Source organism: Atractosteus spatula, chromosome 2 (genome assembly GCF_055471065.1).
Source record: "Atractosteus spatula isolate fAtrSpa1 chromosome 2, fAtrSpa1.hap1, whole genome shotgun sequence".
NCBI classification, from domain to species: Eukaryota; Metazoa; Chordata; class Actinopteri; order Semionotiformes; family Lepisosteidae; genus Atractosteus; species Atractosteus spatula.
The window spans coordinates 30,606,052-30,624,798 of NC_142707.1; the positions used below are offsets into that span (position 1 = coordinate 30,606,052).

An 18,747-nucleotide genomic window follows, 5' to 3' on the forward strand; every position below is an offset into this window, starting at 1 on the left:
TTCTTAGATACAGATGACAACAAGGTTGCCTAATCTAAGTTTTAAAAATCTTCAAAAGTACTAACAGTGTTAGCCCAGAAAACTATTTCAGAATGAACAGTGAAATATGAACCTTGGGATTTGAGAAAACTATAGAAATGTGTTTATAAAACTGGGGGAAAAGTATTTTATTACACAAAGGTCTGTGTGTATCTGGAGATAACTGCCCCCCCCATGTTGTTAATGGTTATGTCCTGGCTTTTTTTCAGGGAATGGTAGGATCAGATGTTAGGTTAACTTGGCTACTGCCCTACCAAGCTAGGTGGGCTGAATGACTGCTCTCAATTTGCCATCTGAAATATATTATTCTGGGTGGAATCCTGTCTGAAAATCCTGGCAGAAAATGGTTGTGATCACTGTATGACAGAAATCATGACACCAACAGGCCTACGGCCATGCCTGGTTGTGTTGATCATGTAATTTAGAGAACAATAAAAGCACTGGACGTTTACACATAAGAGGAAACCAATGCACACTTGAAATGGTTTTACAAAGTGTTCTTTAAAATCACAAACAGTCCAATAATAGACTCAATTTACACTTGTGGCAACAGTAATTTGTTTAAAAAGACAGTTTGCTTCATACCGAATAGGGATGTTTGGCACAATTTAATTTTCCCCCCCAAAACAAAGGTTAAGGTTAGAAGACACTGTGTTGTTCTGTACATTTGTTAAAATAATGCATAAAGAGCCTACATATGGCCTTATTGTGCCAATGTAAATTATAAAATAGATTTTTATTTTCAAAATAGTTTATTTACAAAATGGTTTACGGGAAATGAGATGCACTTAAAATGCAATCGGTAAAATACATTTCTATAACAATATTTCATATTACATTAGCAGGAGTAGTTACCCCAACGTTACTCAGGATGGTCTGAAACATCATTTTGAATGGATGTAAATATAAAATGTCTAACTTGACCCAGACAAACGAAGATGTACCTGAAATGTCACTAAAGTTCAACTTGATATGGTGCAAGGGTAATTCATTCATTTTTGTACTTTTGCAGGTAGGGTAAGATGGTATACAGTGTTTCAGAATAGGTTGAATTAAAGTAGGGAACAAATTGTACACACTTTCACATCACAGTGTATGAGTAATTATGGTATGTGTGTATTAAATGAAACATTCTTCCAGGACAGCATTAGTGTGTAAGTTTCAAGGTTTTAAAACCAACTGAAGGTGTGCAGTGTATAATGGCAATATGGTGTTGCTTCAACAATATCTTTAAACAAAAAGGCACATAATGCAGTGTGATGGAACAACAACATGCTCTGCATGTTGAAAGTATTTAACATGACAGCCCTGTGTGTAAATGTACAGTAAACATTATGTATAGTTTTAGGTATGACAATTTGTTAGATAGGTTGGGATTGAAGTACTTTTGTCTTTCGGACACTATCAACATCTTCATCATATAAAGCAATCTTAACGGGCATATTGCAGCTATTAAAATATGAAACAGTGTAAATGCTGATAGAATATGGGAAAATATCACAATGGGCTTAATCAGGGCATCTGATATCTACAGTGCCCTCTACATTTTTAATTCTGATAAAATAGTATTCAATCCATAACTTACTGTTATATGATGGTTTGTATACCTGTCTTGTTTACAACAATTCTTGAATACTTCTTACCATAATTATAACACTATTGCACATAACAAAACTGGATTCCAGAAAAACACGAGAGACCTATTTACACCCCTGTAGCTCATACTTTGTAAATCATCTTCTGATGTGAATTACACATTTCTTCTGCAGGACACATCTTCCTCTTAAAATTATATTTTTTACAGAGATGGGGTTTTCACCACAATATGTGGGGTATAGTGAATGAATATGGAGGGCACAGTATACATGTCTCAAAAGCCATTTAAACTGTAATAAACCAGTACTAGAACCAATACCATGTTTGTCATGACAACTATATAGTGCCCTCTAAAAGGTACAGGTTAATTGTAGAGTTTTGTCTTTAATCATTTTGTTGTGGGGAAAAAAACATGACTGATGAGCACAACTCATAAGTATTTTATTTTTAATAAAGTCAGTTCTGCCTTCTAGGGCAATGAAATTGTTTTGAATTTCATTTTAAAAGGGCTATAGACATTTGGTTAGCAGATTTTTCCTTTATCTCAGGTGTTATTGGGGAATGAGACAGTCATAAAAGATCTGTGAACATCCAATCAACTTGTCTGACTTTGACTCTGTCATTTGGAGTCCACAGTCAAAAGTCTAAATAAAAACCAAATAACTTTCTATTAAAGAAAAGCAGGCTGAAGAATAAAAAAAAAACTCAATCAGAACCACAGCACAGAAACTGCATACTAAAAACTATTTGGAATATACTGTCCAAGAAAAAAACATCTGCAGTTTATAACCACTAGATATTAGGTGAAGGTATCAAAATTCAGTTTACAGACGATTGAGGCAGCAGGTTACAACACATAATGCAAACCTCTCATCAGCAGCAAGAAAATCCATATTAGAATTTGCTCTGAAGTGCAAAGATGAGCCAAGAAAGAGCAGTTTGAAATAAAGTTTTATGGGCAGACGAGACCAAGATAATTATATTGAAGTGATAACAAGGTTAAAGTGTGAAGAAAGACAGGAGCATCACCTCATCTATGAAGCATGGTGGAGGTAATGTTAAGGTAATAGTAGTGTCTGGAACTGGTTCCTTCATCTTTATATTACTGATAATGACGGCAGTAGCAGGACAGAATCTGATATTTCGGAAGTGTTATGACTGGTTACGTAGAAGAAAATGCTTCCAAACTTTCTGGGTGCCATTTCACTATGCAGCAATGCATACGGTAACACACGGTATATTGTCAATGCAACTAAGCAGTTAATCAGGAATCAAAAAATGGAAAACTACTTGGCTACTAGTCTAGTGACTGATTTAAAATCGATTCAGCGTGCATTTTGCATGCTGAAGAAAACATTGAAGTCAGAGCAAGAATAGCCCAAATCTCAAAGTGGCTGCAGTGAAGTGTCTGAAATGATTGCAGTTTGGTAAGCCTGGTGGGATGTAGATTTTCATCCTGTTATCGCCTCAAAGAGACAGGCAATCAAATAAAATTCGATCAGCACGTTTTACACTATGAAACTTAATCCTCAAGTGAATGTGTCCCAATACTCGGCAACTGGAAATTGCTGGATTGAACACTAAGTACTTATTTTAGTTCACAATGAGTTGAGTTTAAATCATTGAACATTTCTATGCATGGAATTCCCTAAAAATAAACCATTGTGCTTATCATTCACATCAATTTCATGATCACGAATGCAAATTGCTTCACTGTAAAGCAATTTTGACATGTAGATGTTTTTAAAGGGCACTGTACGTCATGTCATTTTAGAACATTTATCTAACTCACTTGAAATAAAACATGATTAATAATGAAAGTCTGTTTTAAATTTGAGAAAAATGTGAACATTTAATGATCACAGCGTGTGAGCTTACTGGCTTGAAAAGAGTCGGTGTAAGGCAAACACAAACGAGCACAGAAAGGAAGAGGAATGTCTGAGAACATCTGAGAACAGAGAGGTTAGAAATGCCCTGCTATATTTAACTCTCAGTTCCTTTGTAACATGCGTTTAGAATTTCTTAAAAAAATACAATTTAAATAATTTAAAAGTTTGTGCTAACAAGCAACAATTTAGAATGATAATGTTAAGGCTTCATTATGTGTGTGCACAATAGTGAATTATGAAACTACAGTATATAAACTACTTGCAAATACCCTTTGTATTAAAAGTTAACAGTATTCATTTAATAGTTGCAATTGCCACCTTACTTTATACAGGTACCAATCTTCTACAGTAGTTTGGCATGTGAATCAGTAGCTTCATCATTTGCAAAATGTACAATGGTAACCATTACCAGCAGACATAAAAGTATATAAAAAGCAAAAAGGTCGAACATGGTGCTTGGTGAGGTCATACCTTTTGTTTCTTAAAAAATAGAGTTGTTTTAAATGTGTTCAAGTGCTTTTTAATTGCAGATTTAATAAAGGGAATTTAATTCATACTAAGTGGGCTGACGATCCATTACCGATGCAAACTGTAGAAAAAAGTGAAAAGAGTTGTAACTTTTAAAAAGAATCTGAAATCTTTAAAAAACTGAGTTTTTACACTTAATGTCTTTTCAGTAGTTCCCAGTGTGCAGCCCAGCTGCCATTAGAAATTTGAATTGTGGAGATTTTTTTATCCTCTTCTTTCCCAAGAGCCTTTATTTACTTCTTTTCCTTCACCTTCACTTTGTCTTTTTTCAATGGTATCATTTCAGAAAATGAACGCCTGATGGTTCACTTAGCTGGTGGAAGCCTCAAAACCTCCCATCCCATGGGCCAGAGAAGAACATAGTAAGACAGGAAGATGAGGAAAATGAGGGGCTTGGTTGGATCTTTCATTTGCTTCTTTTCATCCTCATTTTTGGTGCTTCTTTTGCCTTTATCTCTGGCAATGCTACGTATGCCCTGCAGCTCCTAGAATTCATCATGGATATCACCATGAGAAAAAAAAAACTGTTGTTCCCAGGTTGACAAAAGGCCCTTTTTTCTTGATCATGGTCCACCTCCTTCCACCCCCTCATTCACAGACAGACTGGAGCTGTCATCTTCTCTGTGGTGTTGCTTGTGTCTCAGATGCCTCCACCGTGCTTTGTTCTTCCTGAGGTGGCTCATCATTGCTTCCGACAGGGCACTGTTGTCTGTGAATCGGCTCCATTCCTCAAAGAGTGGTTCTACTATATATGTCATGAAACCTGAACAAAATATGAAGGAAAAAGATGTTGGGATACAGTATACGATCAGGTTTGAGAGGAAGGTTAAAAGGCCACAGTTTACATTCGCACTGATATTTCAGGCCAGAATAAAGTTCAGTGAAGATTTTGCATTAATGTAGTTTGTAAATTAATAGAGAACAAGTCGGGTTTAAAATGTAGTTGCAAGCTTCATTTTGCTTTTGATGTTGAAAAATGCTCGGGGTTTTAAATACAGATCTACTGTAGGATGTCCCTTTGACATAACAATTACATTTCCTACTGCGGAAACCATCAATCAATTGCTAGCAGGCTTCACTTACCTATTTGTATTCCAGGGATTGTGTCTATTTGCTGATTACACAAGGGACTGACTTCAAGGTCAAATTTGCTCTCTAGGTCACCTAAAAAAGGAGAAAAAACTTTGCATTTTAAATGGAATAAACCAATAAAGGTCATTGTAAAACTGTTTATTATAGCAAGTCACAGAAGTCTTCAGGATTAAAATTCTTATACCTGCAGGGTGTTGAAAATTAACTTAAAGTTCTTCATGTTTAAGAGAGTGTGTGAAGAAAATATCTCACAGGCAAGTCAGTAAATATAACTACCAAATGCCATGTTGTTTTTGAGACAACTAAATGAAAAGCAATAATTTAATATCAGCCATCAGTTTCTTGAACAATTAATAATACTTAGCGGTGTATCTGCATGCCACAAACCATACATCAGGAAAAAAAACAAATACTGCTTTTTTCTTTAATTTTGTAACAAAAAAGCACAGAAAAGGCACAGACAAGGTTTTATCATTAAAATGTGTATCATTATCTCTGTGAAGTTGTTGTCATTTTAAAATGTTTTTGCAGGAAGAGTTGTTGTTTGCTTAGATCTTCTTTCAGTCTCAAATGATTTACAAGTTATTTTCCATTCCCAAAATATCTATTTACATGGTGAATTTCTTCCAGAATGTTTACAAAAACATTAGCTTTTTTTTCCTTTTTTCTTAAAAAAGTACATTTCAAATGATGTACAAAATTACAAGCAAATTATTGGGATTGTAAAAAAAAGAATACATTTAAAAAGAACAGCTAAATCCTCCAGATATTAAGGAAGCATCACATGACAAAAGTCTATTCGCATAATGCCATACTGTCATGTGGCTTAGGGATGCATTTCAGTGTATTTAAAACCTTAAAACCTTTTCAGCATGCCTGACCCTGCTGACTTTTCTCTTTCATGTGTAAACCTCAGCCAGCTGCAGAATGCTAACTATCTCACCATTGTCTTTGAGTACACTATTCTGTTTGGTCATGTGAGAATGACACCTTTGAACTCCAATGAGTGCTCTTCGTCTTACTGGAGTGCATAGGACTAGTGAGGCCTAAAATGTAGCCTCCCTACATGGCCTCCTGGAATGAATATATCACAGACCACTGCCAGCTAGAAAAGATTCCACTGCGTGTGGAAGCCTGCTCAACTAACTCAATACAAGAGCCATCCAGAAGGATACCTTAAAGTTCAGGTACAGAATCAAGCAATCCTGGAAAAGCCTAATATAAATCAAATTAACTAAAATAAAAAAAGAATTAAAGATAAAATGAATAAATTTATAAAATGCAAGAAGAGCTAAAAATATTTTCAGTGGTCTACATCTCCAGCAAATAAACATTCATATCACTATTTCTTTAATCTGTAATCCATAGGACACCTTATTTTAATTCCTTTTTGGAAGTAACTGAAAACAGAATTTTGTCGATACTGTTACAGTTCATTTGCAATATATTATCATTCTGTTGTAATGTTTCATAGCCGTTCAGGGACGCCAAATATGTAATCATAGTGGCTCTCTGAAGGCACCAGTTCTGTAGGGTTTGGGCATTTACTGAGACAATTTTCAATTGTAGCAGTAAATCACAAAGTTGATTCTTTTGATGGCTTTAGAATCCAACCATGCGATATAACTCAAACAACGCACACACACAGGTACTAATACACGAGGATACATTTATTAATACATAGAATATGCCTTAAACCTAACAGATCTTATCGAGAGGGTTATCAGAATACAAAAGATATATATTCAATCAGTTACAAAGTGTTACACATATCAAGAGGACATACGTTCAGTATATCATTCATTAAGACCGTTTCGTAAATGAACTTGGTTATAACTTCTACATTAGATACTCAAAACAAGTACATAACTCTTAGGAATTAAATTGATATCAACTGGTTGGGATAACAATTGAATTCTCGAGCTGTAATGCATTGAAGTTGAATACTCATCCAATTTCTGGGGATTCAGATCTCCTGCAGGCACAAAGAAACAGTTGCAGGCTGTTGCTGTCCAATCCGCGCTCTCTGGCTGTGTGCCAGGCTGTGCTGTGCGGCTTGCGATGGTGCGCTGCAGATGCTCACTGACCGGCTAGTTAGTGTTGGCTTTAACTAGCAAAGTTTGTGCACAGGAGAAAAGATGACTATGGGTCCCAGCAAGTCAGGAAGAGGACCGGTTCGTTCCTGATGAAGAGCTAGTTCTGAATAGTGATTCAGTTGTCCACAGTTCTGACCTGTTCACGAGGCCTGCTGCTGGTTACTCTCTGGCAACCTCCACTCTAGACTCTTAGAACAAAGGAAAGTTCTGGCACTCGGACACACTGGCCGTTCCGTGGTTGTCCGGGCTGAGTCTCGGGATGGTCAGGAGGCGCGCTGCGAGAATGTCCTGCCCTTGGGAGCCTTCTGCTCCTGGGCCGTCCTGCCCTGGAATTCTCCTTTGAATTCCCTTTAGAACAGTCCACAGAATCCTCTCCAGAATCTTACTGAATCTCCCGAATCTGAATCTCCCCTTCTGAATCTCTCAGGCTCTCTGTGTTGCCTGTTTTTACCTGGAGGAACTTCAGCTCATTCATTGGCTGAAAGTTCCATGGGCATCAGAGTCCCACGTGGGTTACTCGGCCCTACCAGTCCCTGATTAGTTGACCACGGTGAGATATGAGTCACTTACTCCTGGCACTTAGGAATGCAGTCCAGATGTCCAACTGACACTCCCTAGACAGATAGGCGCCAATGGATGACCATTGATCATGATAGCCAGACTTAGCTAAGTGCATCCCCCTTTGGGAGCTGTCCTAGGACCTTAAATCACCCTGCACTAATGGTCTCTCTGTGGCTGCACCACAGAGATGAACAGAGAAATGGGGCCTCATTTGGGAAGCTCAGAAACACTTAATTCTTTCTTATTATTAAGCCTCGCCGCTACACTGTCATGCCACTTCTCAGGTTAAGGAAATGTTCATTATTTATTTAAAGGTAGAATACCCTGAAGATGTGTCTAATTACCACAGTAAAACCTCACTTTAGTAACCTATCATATCCTTTTATTATTTCAATTGGATTTGGCAATTATTTTTATTGTATACCCACCATTCTAGAATTGTTTGTTTTCTGTCAATGAATCCTATACAGTACAGCTCAGAATACCTGTTAAGTCATTCATCATTAGGTAACTTCAAACTCCAGTGCGTTACAATTAATTTAGCACATCTCGTACCGATTCCAAAGCATGCTTACAGGCTTCTGCCAAGACTCAGGAGTCAGTTTCACCAAGAGTTCATCTGAGTCTGCCAATTGAATGCAAGTGCTTGAGGGCTACTAGCCATGTTGACTAGTGACTTGACCAATCTGTGGGCTCAACATTTTACACCAGTACTCACTTGGGAGTCCTGCTGCCCGTGCCCATGTATACTGGCATGGAAGTAACTGTGTCCTCACAGTTCACAGGGAGTCCGCAAGAAAACACACACCCTGCCAAATCAGGCAATAAGGGAAGCTGATACTTAGGCCACAAGTTCAGAAGTGCTGTGGGGAATGGAAGCAATCCCATGATGCACAGGGATGGTTATTGTAATGTGGCAAGGATGAAATATCACATTCTGACGTATGTTTGTATCACTAGAGTGGAATGAAAACAAACTGAGCACAATTAAAATGAGAAAAATTGGAATAAAAAATAATAATCAGTTCTAAATGTCAACAATAAAAAAATGAAAAATTTACTGAAGGATCTGTTTTTCCTTTTCATCCCAAAGTGTGCTTTAGTGTAGCAGTATAAGCTGCAATGTGATTTTACCATTCTTTTCTAACTGTACAACTTTCTATTTATTTAAAGGTTGAGTTAATTAGATTTTCACTTCCATCAAATGCCTTTTATGAATATTGAGTTTAATTTGGTATTCCTTTTCACATAAAATAAGCACATGCTGAATATGAAGTACTGTATATGATACAGTTGAGAAAATCAATAAGGAACAAGTAACAGGTTTATTCCATGCTGAAAAGAGAAGGAAGAAAACACAACGTTTTGGCTTTGGAGACTTGTTCGGGTTTAAAAATGCTAGGGCAGTCAGCAAAGTTTATATAGCATAGGAGAGCAAAAGCTGGGAGAGTGGAGGAGGCAGGAGAAGGGGAGAGGCAGAGTGGCCAATCAAGTGGTGCAAGTCGAGAGAGGTGAGGAGAGGTGTGAAATGAAACCTACAAATGAATAGAGAGAATTAGAAGAAAACAAGTCTGTCATTGAGAGAAGGGGGAAGGTGTGAACCAAGTTTCAGGATAATTTTAGTTTCTGATGTCTTTCTGCTACAGGAGTTAAGAAACCCTATTTTGAGAATGCAGATGGAGAGAGCAGTTTGAATATGGCCGTCAGAGGTGAAATGAGAAACTATGGGCTTGGAGAAATCTTTAATTTTCACTGCCCTAACATGTTCTCTGAAGCGGTCACCTAGTCTCCTTCTGGTTTCCCCAGCATAGATAGCTGGGCATTTACTGCAAGAGATACAGTAAATGAGGTTGGTGGAGGTACAGTACAAGAGGTCACCTGGGTGATCGGGAATTTTCCTGAAGGGCCTTGAATGAGTGTGGTGTTAGATATATATTTGCAGGTGATGCAGCGAGCTCTGTTGCAGGGGAAAGTGCCTGGCGAAAAAATCAATGGTTTCATCTCTTTGTTATGAATACAGTACATCTCTCTACATCCCCAATATAAACATATTATGAGAAAGCCTGACAGCCGATGGAAATCTTTTTTTTATTCTTTGAATACATAACAATATTCCTGATAATATTTGGTATGAAATTTAAAGGTTCATATTAGGATTTAATTTTTACTGCTGTCGGCTAATTGCAGCCCCCTAATTTATTAGATGAGAAAATTGTAAAGGGGTCAGGTTTCTCAAAGTTAAAATGATAATAATAATAATAATTGCTCACACTTATATAGCACGTTTCTGGGCACTCCACTCAAAGCGCTTTACAGGTAATGGGGACTCCCCTCCACCACCACCAAGGTACAGCATCCACACCTGGCTAAAACTTCCCTCTGTGTTGAAGCCCAGGTCCCTCTATTCCTCGAGTCAGCTGGGATGATGCAGCGCTACACACCTAACCCTCATTCTCGTCTCCGCTCTGTTCAAGACCTCCGAGAGTTTATCAAGGAGGCGACAGCCCCTTCTTGTGGAGAGGGGGGACCAGCTAGACCTGTTCCACGGGGGAAAATTCCTGCATCAAGGAGTGTGAGCCAAAAACCGTGCACCTGAATGACAGTATTATTGAATGATGAACATTTTGAAGAGTTCTTTTTCAACATGCACCTGTCACTAAACAGCTTAATTCTAAAGATAATTACACAAAAGGCCATACATTAAATCTAGCAAGGATATTATAAACACAAATAAGAGGTCTGAAAAGATACGGTAGTGTTTAGTCTGCAGACTTTATTGCTGCTGCGTGTCAGTGAATCATGCCAAAAAGCCAATCCTGTAACCCTATCTGTAGATGGTTCTGTACTTGAGCTTCAGCCTAAGTTGAAAAACCTTGGGGTTATATTCGATTCTGGCTTAACATTCAACCCAAATGTGCAGCATATTGTCAAAACATCTTTTTTTCACCTCAGAAATATCGCTAGACTACGCCCTATGCTATCACTAACTGTGGCTGAAAAGCTCATCAACACATTTGTGTTCTCCCAAATTGACTACTGTAATGCTCTACTCGCTGGGATAAATCTACATTGAACAAACTGCAGTATGTCCAAACTTCGGCAGCCAGAATTCTGGTCTCCTAACCATCCCCCAAGCCCATCTACATTGTATGGGTGACAGGGCCTTCTCCTGTTACGCCCCAAGCTCTGGAACTCTCTTCCCAAGGATATCAGAGAGTCACCTTCTCTAAACTCCTTCAAATCCAGACTCAAAACCTTCTTCTTTAGAAGAGCCTTTATTTAACTTATTCTTCACCCCTCTGCTTTTCTTAGTACCACCATCCATGGTCTCCTCTGTATATTGTAATTGTGTTTTATTGTAATTGTGTATTCTTTTTATTTATTGTTGTTATCATTCTGCAAAGCGCTTTGAGAAGCCACCTTTAAAGGCTCTATATAAAATAAAGTTTTTTATTATTATTATTATTATTATTATTATTCATTATGGTTACTAGTAAGCAGGAAGGGCTGCATCACGTCGCAATTCATGGGAACTCAAAAGTTTCCTGGATTCAATTCTGGACCTGGAGCACTATCTGTATAGAGTCTGCATGCTCTCCCAGTGTTTCCTCTGGGTGCTCTGGTTTCCTCCCACAATCCAAAGACATACTGTTAGGTTAATTGGCTTCTGGGAAATTTGGCCCCGGTTTGAGCGTGTGATTGTTTTTGTGTGCTTGCATTGGACAGCCTCCTGTCCAGGGCTAGAAGATGGATGGAGTCCCCTGTGTGTTCCATGAGAAATGGAAAAAGATTGAAAAAACCTTTACTTGTTATTTACTTAGTGTCATTCAAGCTAAACTACACAAGATAAATAGACTTCCTGTACCTTTCCAGATTTGTGCAAATAAAGGCAAATAAGGATATAGATGCAACTGAATTCTTCATAAAAATGTTAGCCTTTAGCTGAGGTACATGTGTAGCTCTTAGATGCTGAAAAATGTCAGTGAAAAACTACGATTGAGAATAAAGAAATTTAAATCAATCTGATGTAGCACGGTGTTCTAATTGACAAACTTGTACTAGAATGTTTGTTTTTGGTTGTCCAGAGTTTGCATATGATGTAGTGACACCTGTGAATAGTTTGGCATTAAAACAAGAATATGAAATAGATTTGTCTCAAAACACATAATTTTGTGTATAAGAATAATAGCTCATCTGTTATACAGCTTATTAACAAAGGCAGTCTGTTCAGAAATGCCCACGTTTGTGTGGTACGTGACCAGTCCACTGTCTTTAAGGAAGTGTGGTCTTCCTGTTTATCAGCCTATTTCCTGTCCTTGCACCTCACTACCATCTATACAGACAGGAAAGTCAGACCAGTGGCACCCACTGGCATTTCTGAGCCAGAAAAACAAAAGTAAACAGCAAAAAATTGACGCAGTCCAGAAACAGTGCCTTTTATGACACTGGGAATCCTATAACACCTCACTTGTGTGTGTGGTGTGTGGTTGTAAGAACATGTACAGTAGCTGCAGCCCCATACTTGGATGCTGACCTTGTCTGTAGAACTCCTCACAGACCCTCTCACTCCACTGCTTGCTCATCTCCCACACCCGGCAGGGGTTGCAAATGTCAGCGCACTTGAGAGCAATCTGAAAATCAACAGAATCATATAGAGCATTATGAAAATGTAGGGGTCTACCAATTTCATAGGAGGAAACCATCTTCAATTTCAACACAGAACAAGTACTGCAGTACTATTTCAAAAAGGTACTGCCTTTTGTCTCTTAGGCTTCTCTCTGTTTGGATGAGGGTACATTTTGCCTGTTACCCATTATTCTTATTTATATTTACATTTTACAGTACATTTTGCATATTTATCTGTGCTTTTCCTGAAAAAACTTGAATTAATGGGATAAAATTTATGAACCTCAGTTAAAAGGTGAATCCCTCTTTAAATTTGATTGGAAATCACTTTTTATAGATTTTCAATATTGCCAGACTTTTTTGGTATGTATAAGTATATTAATTTTTATTACATTTTCTTTTCTCATGCAAGTTTTTTGGTCTTTTGAAATGGCTTGGCATTCCCTTATATCTGTGAAATGCACCCCGGGAGTAATATGAAAAGTAAGCTTTTGTTTGTTTTCCAATACCAGCCTTTACTGATCAAAGTCAAGTTACCCTGTCAATATTTGCTCCTCTAACAACATTTCTATCAATGTGAAAAACTGGCAGGGCGAAGCAGGGCTTATTCTTGATCCTCTTAAAGTGATGAAATTCCCTGGATAACTTGATAGTTTTGAATCCGTGTGACGGGAGGGTGGCCTTTTGATGTAGCTGAGTTCAACATTGTTGGGAGGATGTGCTGTGTTGCTCAGAGCTGGGAGGTGATTGAGAGGTGGTGATTGAATCCCAGCAGTTGACGAGTTGCATTGGCCACAACAGCATAACATCTATCCATCCATTTTCTAACCACTTTTTCACTTTTTTTACAATTTTGGCTCGTGAGGGAGCTGAAACCTCAAGCAATGGGCTCCAGGCAGTGTACACGCTGGATGGAATGCCAGTCCCTAGCAGGGCACAGACACAAACCTGCACACACTCACACCAGAACAAGTTTTCCCAGAAGTCAATTAACCTACCAGTGTGTCTTTGGACTGTGGGAAAAATCCAGTGCACCTGGAGGAAACCCATGTGAACATGAGGAGAACATACAAACTCCACGCAACTAGTACCCCAGGTTAAGAATTGACCCCAGGGCCCGTAGTGTTGCGAGGCAGCAATGCTAACCACTGCACCTCCATGAGTCCTCATAACAAAACCAGTTTAAGAAAGTGTCAGACAGTTTTCCATAACCTAACTGACAGGCTCATCTTATTTTAAACGTGTTTATCATGTTCTAAATAATTATGCCAACGGTTTGTAATGAATTACAAACCTGCAACATGAAGTGTCTGTGTTCTGCATCCTCCAGACTCAAATCATTGCTGTCCAGATGAGATTTAAAGTGACCAAGAAACTCGTTCTGTCGACTGATGTCTGTCGCCAGAATGAGTGAGCCCAACTGCTGTTCAATGTCCTGCCTGAGGAAAAACATTATGTTAATTGAAAGTGTTGTTAACAACCTTCTGTTAACAATGTCTATGGTGAGCTAATTTCAGCTGCATTTTGATCAGCAGCTCTGGCTATTGCAGACACATGCTGGCTCCTTAGAACACTTTTGAAAACAGGTTTACACCCAAGAATATGACATTCCTTTTATTCATTTGCCCTTGATTTTTAATAATGTGATGCACACATCACTTAATCTTTATGTACTAGTATGTTTTCACAATATTGAAATCCTGCCCTTGAAGTTGTTCACCTTGAAACCTGAGAAGTTTTGCTAAAAGCATTTAAACATCCTCCTATGACAGGTATTTTAATATAATGTGATACAAAACTGCATTCTGAAGAACATTTGCCTGAAGACGTGAAGGTCATAGTGTCGTCTCCATTTTACACCAGCATCCTAGATATGCTCCCAGGTAAAGAGGTGGGCTTGCTCCAGGCACAACTGCAGCTCCTCCAAAAATTCAGGACGTGCTGTCTGACTGCCTACAGAATGATGGGTCCACTGGTCTGTGCAAACGCGAGTGCTTGTGGTGTGCACTCCTGTTTCTCAGTCTGATAGGTCATTATACTAGGAGCAAACACATTGCAACTCATGCCTTCCGCTGCATTCAAAAGTACTGGCAGAAATTTCTTCCTGCTGGTTTCTGTTCCCTAGCCTTCTCTTATTATGTTTCCACAGATCTGCTTCAGCCTTCTGGGTTTTCTCCACTGAAACCCCTTTTGCTCTCCACCTCACAATAAGCAATGCAGTCAGTAGTGAAATAATGAAAATGCAGTCAGTGGACATGATAGTAATGTCTTCCACAATGAACACATTCAGCATCAATTTTGAGGGTTAGCTCATATGTTGGCCGCAACACTTGTATTCATCTGTTTCATTTGAGTCCTGTTTCTTCATCCCAGTGTGAACTCCATGCTTACCCAAGGCTGAGTCCTGGTGCTTTCATCAAGTAGCCTTTGGTGAACCTTTTTGGCTAGACCCCAAGACTGGAGGGTTTTCTGGATCTGCCAGTTTGTGATCTGCACTGGGCTTGCTGGCTTCTTGGACTTTTACTTCAAACAGGCCTTTGACCCCAGGCAGGTATTGTTCCTGTGTAGCTTGCTTGGATTTCCCGGCCAGAATTATGCTATTTCCCCCAGATGTTGTCTCCTACCAGCTTTGCTCTGCTCCACCAGGTGCAAACAGGTCTCTGAATTTGGACCATCCATCAGAAAAGCAACCGAGGCACAGACACTTGTCCACCACACTGGGTAAGATCTGGGTAAGATCATTGCGGGCAGAAACCTTGTTCTCCCATCCTCTGTATTAATTCATCAGCCCCCCCCCCCCCCATATTTTTCACTTACTATTTCCTTTTCAAAAGATTCACCATTCAACTAGTAGCTGCCGACACCTCATTCCCATGTCTGTCCAGTCTGTCTCTCGGACACACTGTGATGACAGGAGAGTCTTGCAGTCTGATGGCCCTGTTCCATTGGAAAACCTTTGGAAGCTCAGGCTGTCATTAAGAGCTTAGACCCCTTCTGGGTCCCTGCAGCCTCCTTCTCTCACACCATTCACTCAGACGGGTGTGCACTGACCACAGCACCTCGCTGTCAAGCCCTGCCACCTTACAGGTGTAATGCAGCCACAATCCTCCTGCTGAATAGATGTCTCTCACAATCACCGATGGATGGCAAGGATTCTTTCCAGCAGTAAATCACTGCTTCTGTGGCATTCACAGGCGAGCAGCGTCTTAGGCACTGCAGCCACACACCACCCGCTTCTCATATATGCCTGCACTTCAGTAGCTCAGGGCCACCCAGGTCACGTGCCAGGTGTGTGCACTGACAAACACAACCTCAGAAGCGTACCGCACTAGCATCTGGATGAGAGAATCCTACACCGACACAGCTCTGGGGAGAAATAGATCTTCCTTCTCTCTGTAATATCTGCACAGGAGAGAGACTGCAAGTCTTGCAGAGGAGCAGGCAGGCCATATGAGTCACATTGCCCACATCTGTAGCTCATTAAACCACTAACTCCCTACAGCTGTGGGCTCTTACAGCCACTCTGGATGATGGCCTGTCAGAATGTGCATCCCATGCTCTATCAAACCCACAAAGGCAGAGCTCTTCTGCTTGCTGTTCACTGGTGGAGATGTTGTAAGAAAAAGGAGTCTTTTTTGGCTTTCCATTCGTTGTGTACAGTAAGTGTCCGACTTTTTACCGACTAACATTGGTTGTCACTGAGGAAACTGTTGTTTATTCTCAAGTTCTATGCAGTGTGACATCAACACAGTCTTTCATTGTTCAGTGTGTTCATACGGGCACTCTGTGCGGAGCTCTGTTGTATTGATGCTGATATACTGAGCCACCTGAAGATCATTGCTGATGTCCATCTATTCTAGAGGTCAACCCCTCTCAAGAAACTGAAGCTGATGACTTCCCTCTCCCCAGAATGATGCAGAAACTAGGAGTTTATGTGTGTTCCTGGAAGGTTTATGGTCTTAGCAGAACTCATTATCGGTAGACTCGGTATGTAAATCAAACAGAACATAAAGAACCTACGACACAGCAGGTGCTGAGCACAGATGAACAGTAATGGAAATCCCATGGTTCAGCAACAAGCAAGTGAAGGGGTACCCCTTTATATAGATGTTCTGGAGAGGAAGTGACACATTACATGAAGGGAGCTTTTTGGCAGGAACAGCATTACAAAACACGCCACCTAGGGGAAAGCCTTTATATTCATAAAGGAACATCCAATGGGACATTCTGTGCATTTTATCACCAATATAACCACCCAAGGCTCAGTGTGTCTGCATCCTAAATGCCCATGCCTTGGTGGACAAACATTATGATTAAATTGGATTAAAGTGAGATGCCTATTATGGGGTCAACATATTTTAATTGGTTTTGTGACTAATATTAGTTGTAACATGATGACAAGATCCACTTGTTTATCTTTTGCTGAGGGACAACTTCCAGTATTTCAATACTCCCTGCCATTGTAAAACTAAATAATCATAGTAAAACTGAAATTATTTTCTGACAATAAAAAATTGAAAAACTACAAAATAAGAAGAATGAAAAAAAAACAAAATTCACTTTATGTTTTCTTCTGTGGTTTAACGTTTGCTGCAGTTGAGGCTTGGAATTCAACTGGCAAATCCTGTCATTAACATTGTTGGCAAACCTGCTTCAAATCCAAATGACACAGTTCTGTGGTACAGGCAAAACAAATTTAATGTGTCCCCAACAACAGATGTTAGCACAGCAGAGACTACTGCAAACCTCTAATTGGCACTGCAGAATGGAGAAATCAATGTTGCCTTGTATTCTGAGAGGTTTGTGTTTGTTTTGCTGGCTTTTGGAAAACAGCCAGTCTATACAGAAGTGTGGAGCTGGCTACTGTCCCAGAGTTCTGTCGATAGCATTGAAACACAAGCGCCCTTTTGCAGCTGCTAGATTTCCATTAAACATTGAAGTATAATCATTGATTTCATGCTAGAAAGAGTGTCAAAGAGATTGTCATGAACAGTACTCACGTCGTCTCCATTGGCAGGTGGGAAAGGAGCCCTGACTCTCTGAGCATACCCACTGTGGACCTCCAGTGATGGTTCTCCAAAACAGACACATTCTGAAAGGCAAAACACAGCAAGAATCTTCTTCTTCTGTAAGTTCTATCAAATGTTAACCAAGACACACTAATAACTTACCAGACTAAATTAGGGGCCACTTGCAAATGCCAAACGTACCTGGTACAAACTAGCAAGGTGATGTTTTGTTTTGATCAGAAATGGCTGATTTACTCCTGGATGATCTACGTCATGAGCAGCAGCTGCCATCAGCCCCAGAAAGATATCCAAGGGAGTGAGATACCTAGAAAGCTTGAACACGTGTGAGATGATGCTGGGTCACCAATCTTTATTCACTTGATCCTATGCTTTAGCAAATCTTGCTGAACCTCTGAACTCAGAGCAGTAAATCTTGCTGCCCTTACTAGGTCAATGCCACAGTATAGGCTACAGTTTTGCAGGACAGGTAGAACGAAATCACGTAGGATAGTATGTGCTTTAGCAACCTTTTCTCTCTGACCATGTTAGGGGAAAAATATTGTAGTAAAGTTAAATTTTAAAAACAGTACATACTGTAGTTCCTAATCTATTTCTGTTGCTTGTACTGTACGGATTAACTGGTCTTTGCTTAAAGCAGCGACTGATTCCTTCTCAAACCAAATTAAATGTATATCACTGGCTTGGAATACAGGAAACGACAGGAGAACATACCATTCCTCTGGCTCGTTTGAAGCTTACATCAGTGGGATTCAGTTTACCTCAAAATCAAGGGTTGCCCCCCACCCTTTTATGTTAAATAGGCAACCAGAAGGCACTTGGTAAATTATTTTCCACAGTCTGAGGCTGTAAACACATCTAAGAGTGGTAGACAGGTCTGCAACTGTCAGCTTCTAAGTCAAGGTCAGCTATTTAAGCCATCAGTCAGACAGGCAGGCATCAAAAAGGGATCCCTCTTGTCATCATGCTAACCTTCAGCCTTTGGAGGAACTGTTGACATTCTTACCTTGGGCTCCTTTAGATAGCAATGCATGGCTTGAGTGACATCGGCCGCGTGAACGGCATTGTGGTACGGATTTTGGCTATGGTAATCTTCCTGCACCATCACTGCTCAGAAATAAGAAAAAAGGCTATAAGCATTGTTTATCTGCACGGAGATATAAACTATCCAAATGAATGTCAAAATGTTAGACACAAAAGGCCTCTCCGAATGCAAAGCTCCTAGCTCCTTTACCAGTCAGAAACATTTCCTTGACTTATAATGATCAAAGGATTCATATTTATGGTTGACAG

The 18,747-nt window shown here is 39.6% G+C and overlaps 1 protein-coding gene across 1 annotated transcript in view; it reads right to left on the reverse strand.

Annotated features, from left to right (window-relative positions):
- Positions 1-756: 756 nt before the first annotated feature.
- LOC148839539 (3',5'-cyclic-AMP phosphodiesterase 7B-like) overlaps positions 757-18,747 on the reverse strand; it is a 93,674-nt gene continuing 75,683 nt past the window's right edge. Inside the window, exons 7-13 of the mRNA XM_088933725.1 lie at positions 18,461-18,561; positions 17,638-17,769; positions 17,428-17,519; positions 13,722-13,866; positions 12,336-12,432; positions 5,136-5,216; positions 757-4,815 (exon numbers count right to left, since the gene is read on the reverse strand). Of these exons, the coding sequence (XP_088789851.1) occupies positions 4,616-4,815; positions 5,136-5,216; positions 12,336-12,432; positions 13,722-13,866; positions 17,428-17,519; positions 17,638-17,769; positions 18,461-18,561 (848 nt within the window). The 3' untranslated portion in view covers positions 757-4,615. The remainder of the gene's footprint in view (positions 4,816-5,135; positions 5,217-12,335; positions 12,433-13,721; positions 13,867-17,427; positions 17,520-17,637; positions 17,770-18,460; positions 18,562-18,747) is intronic.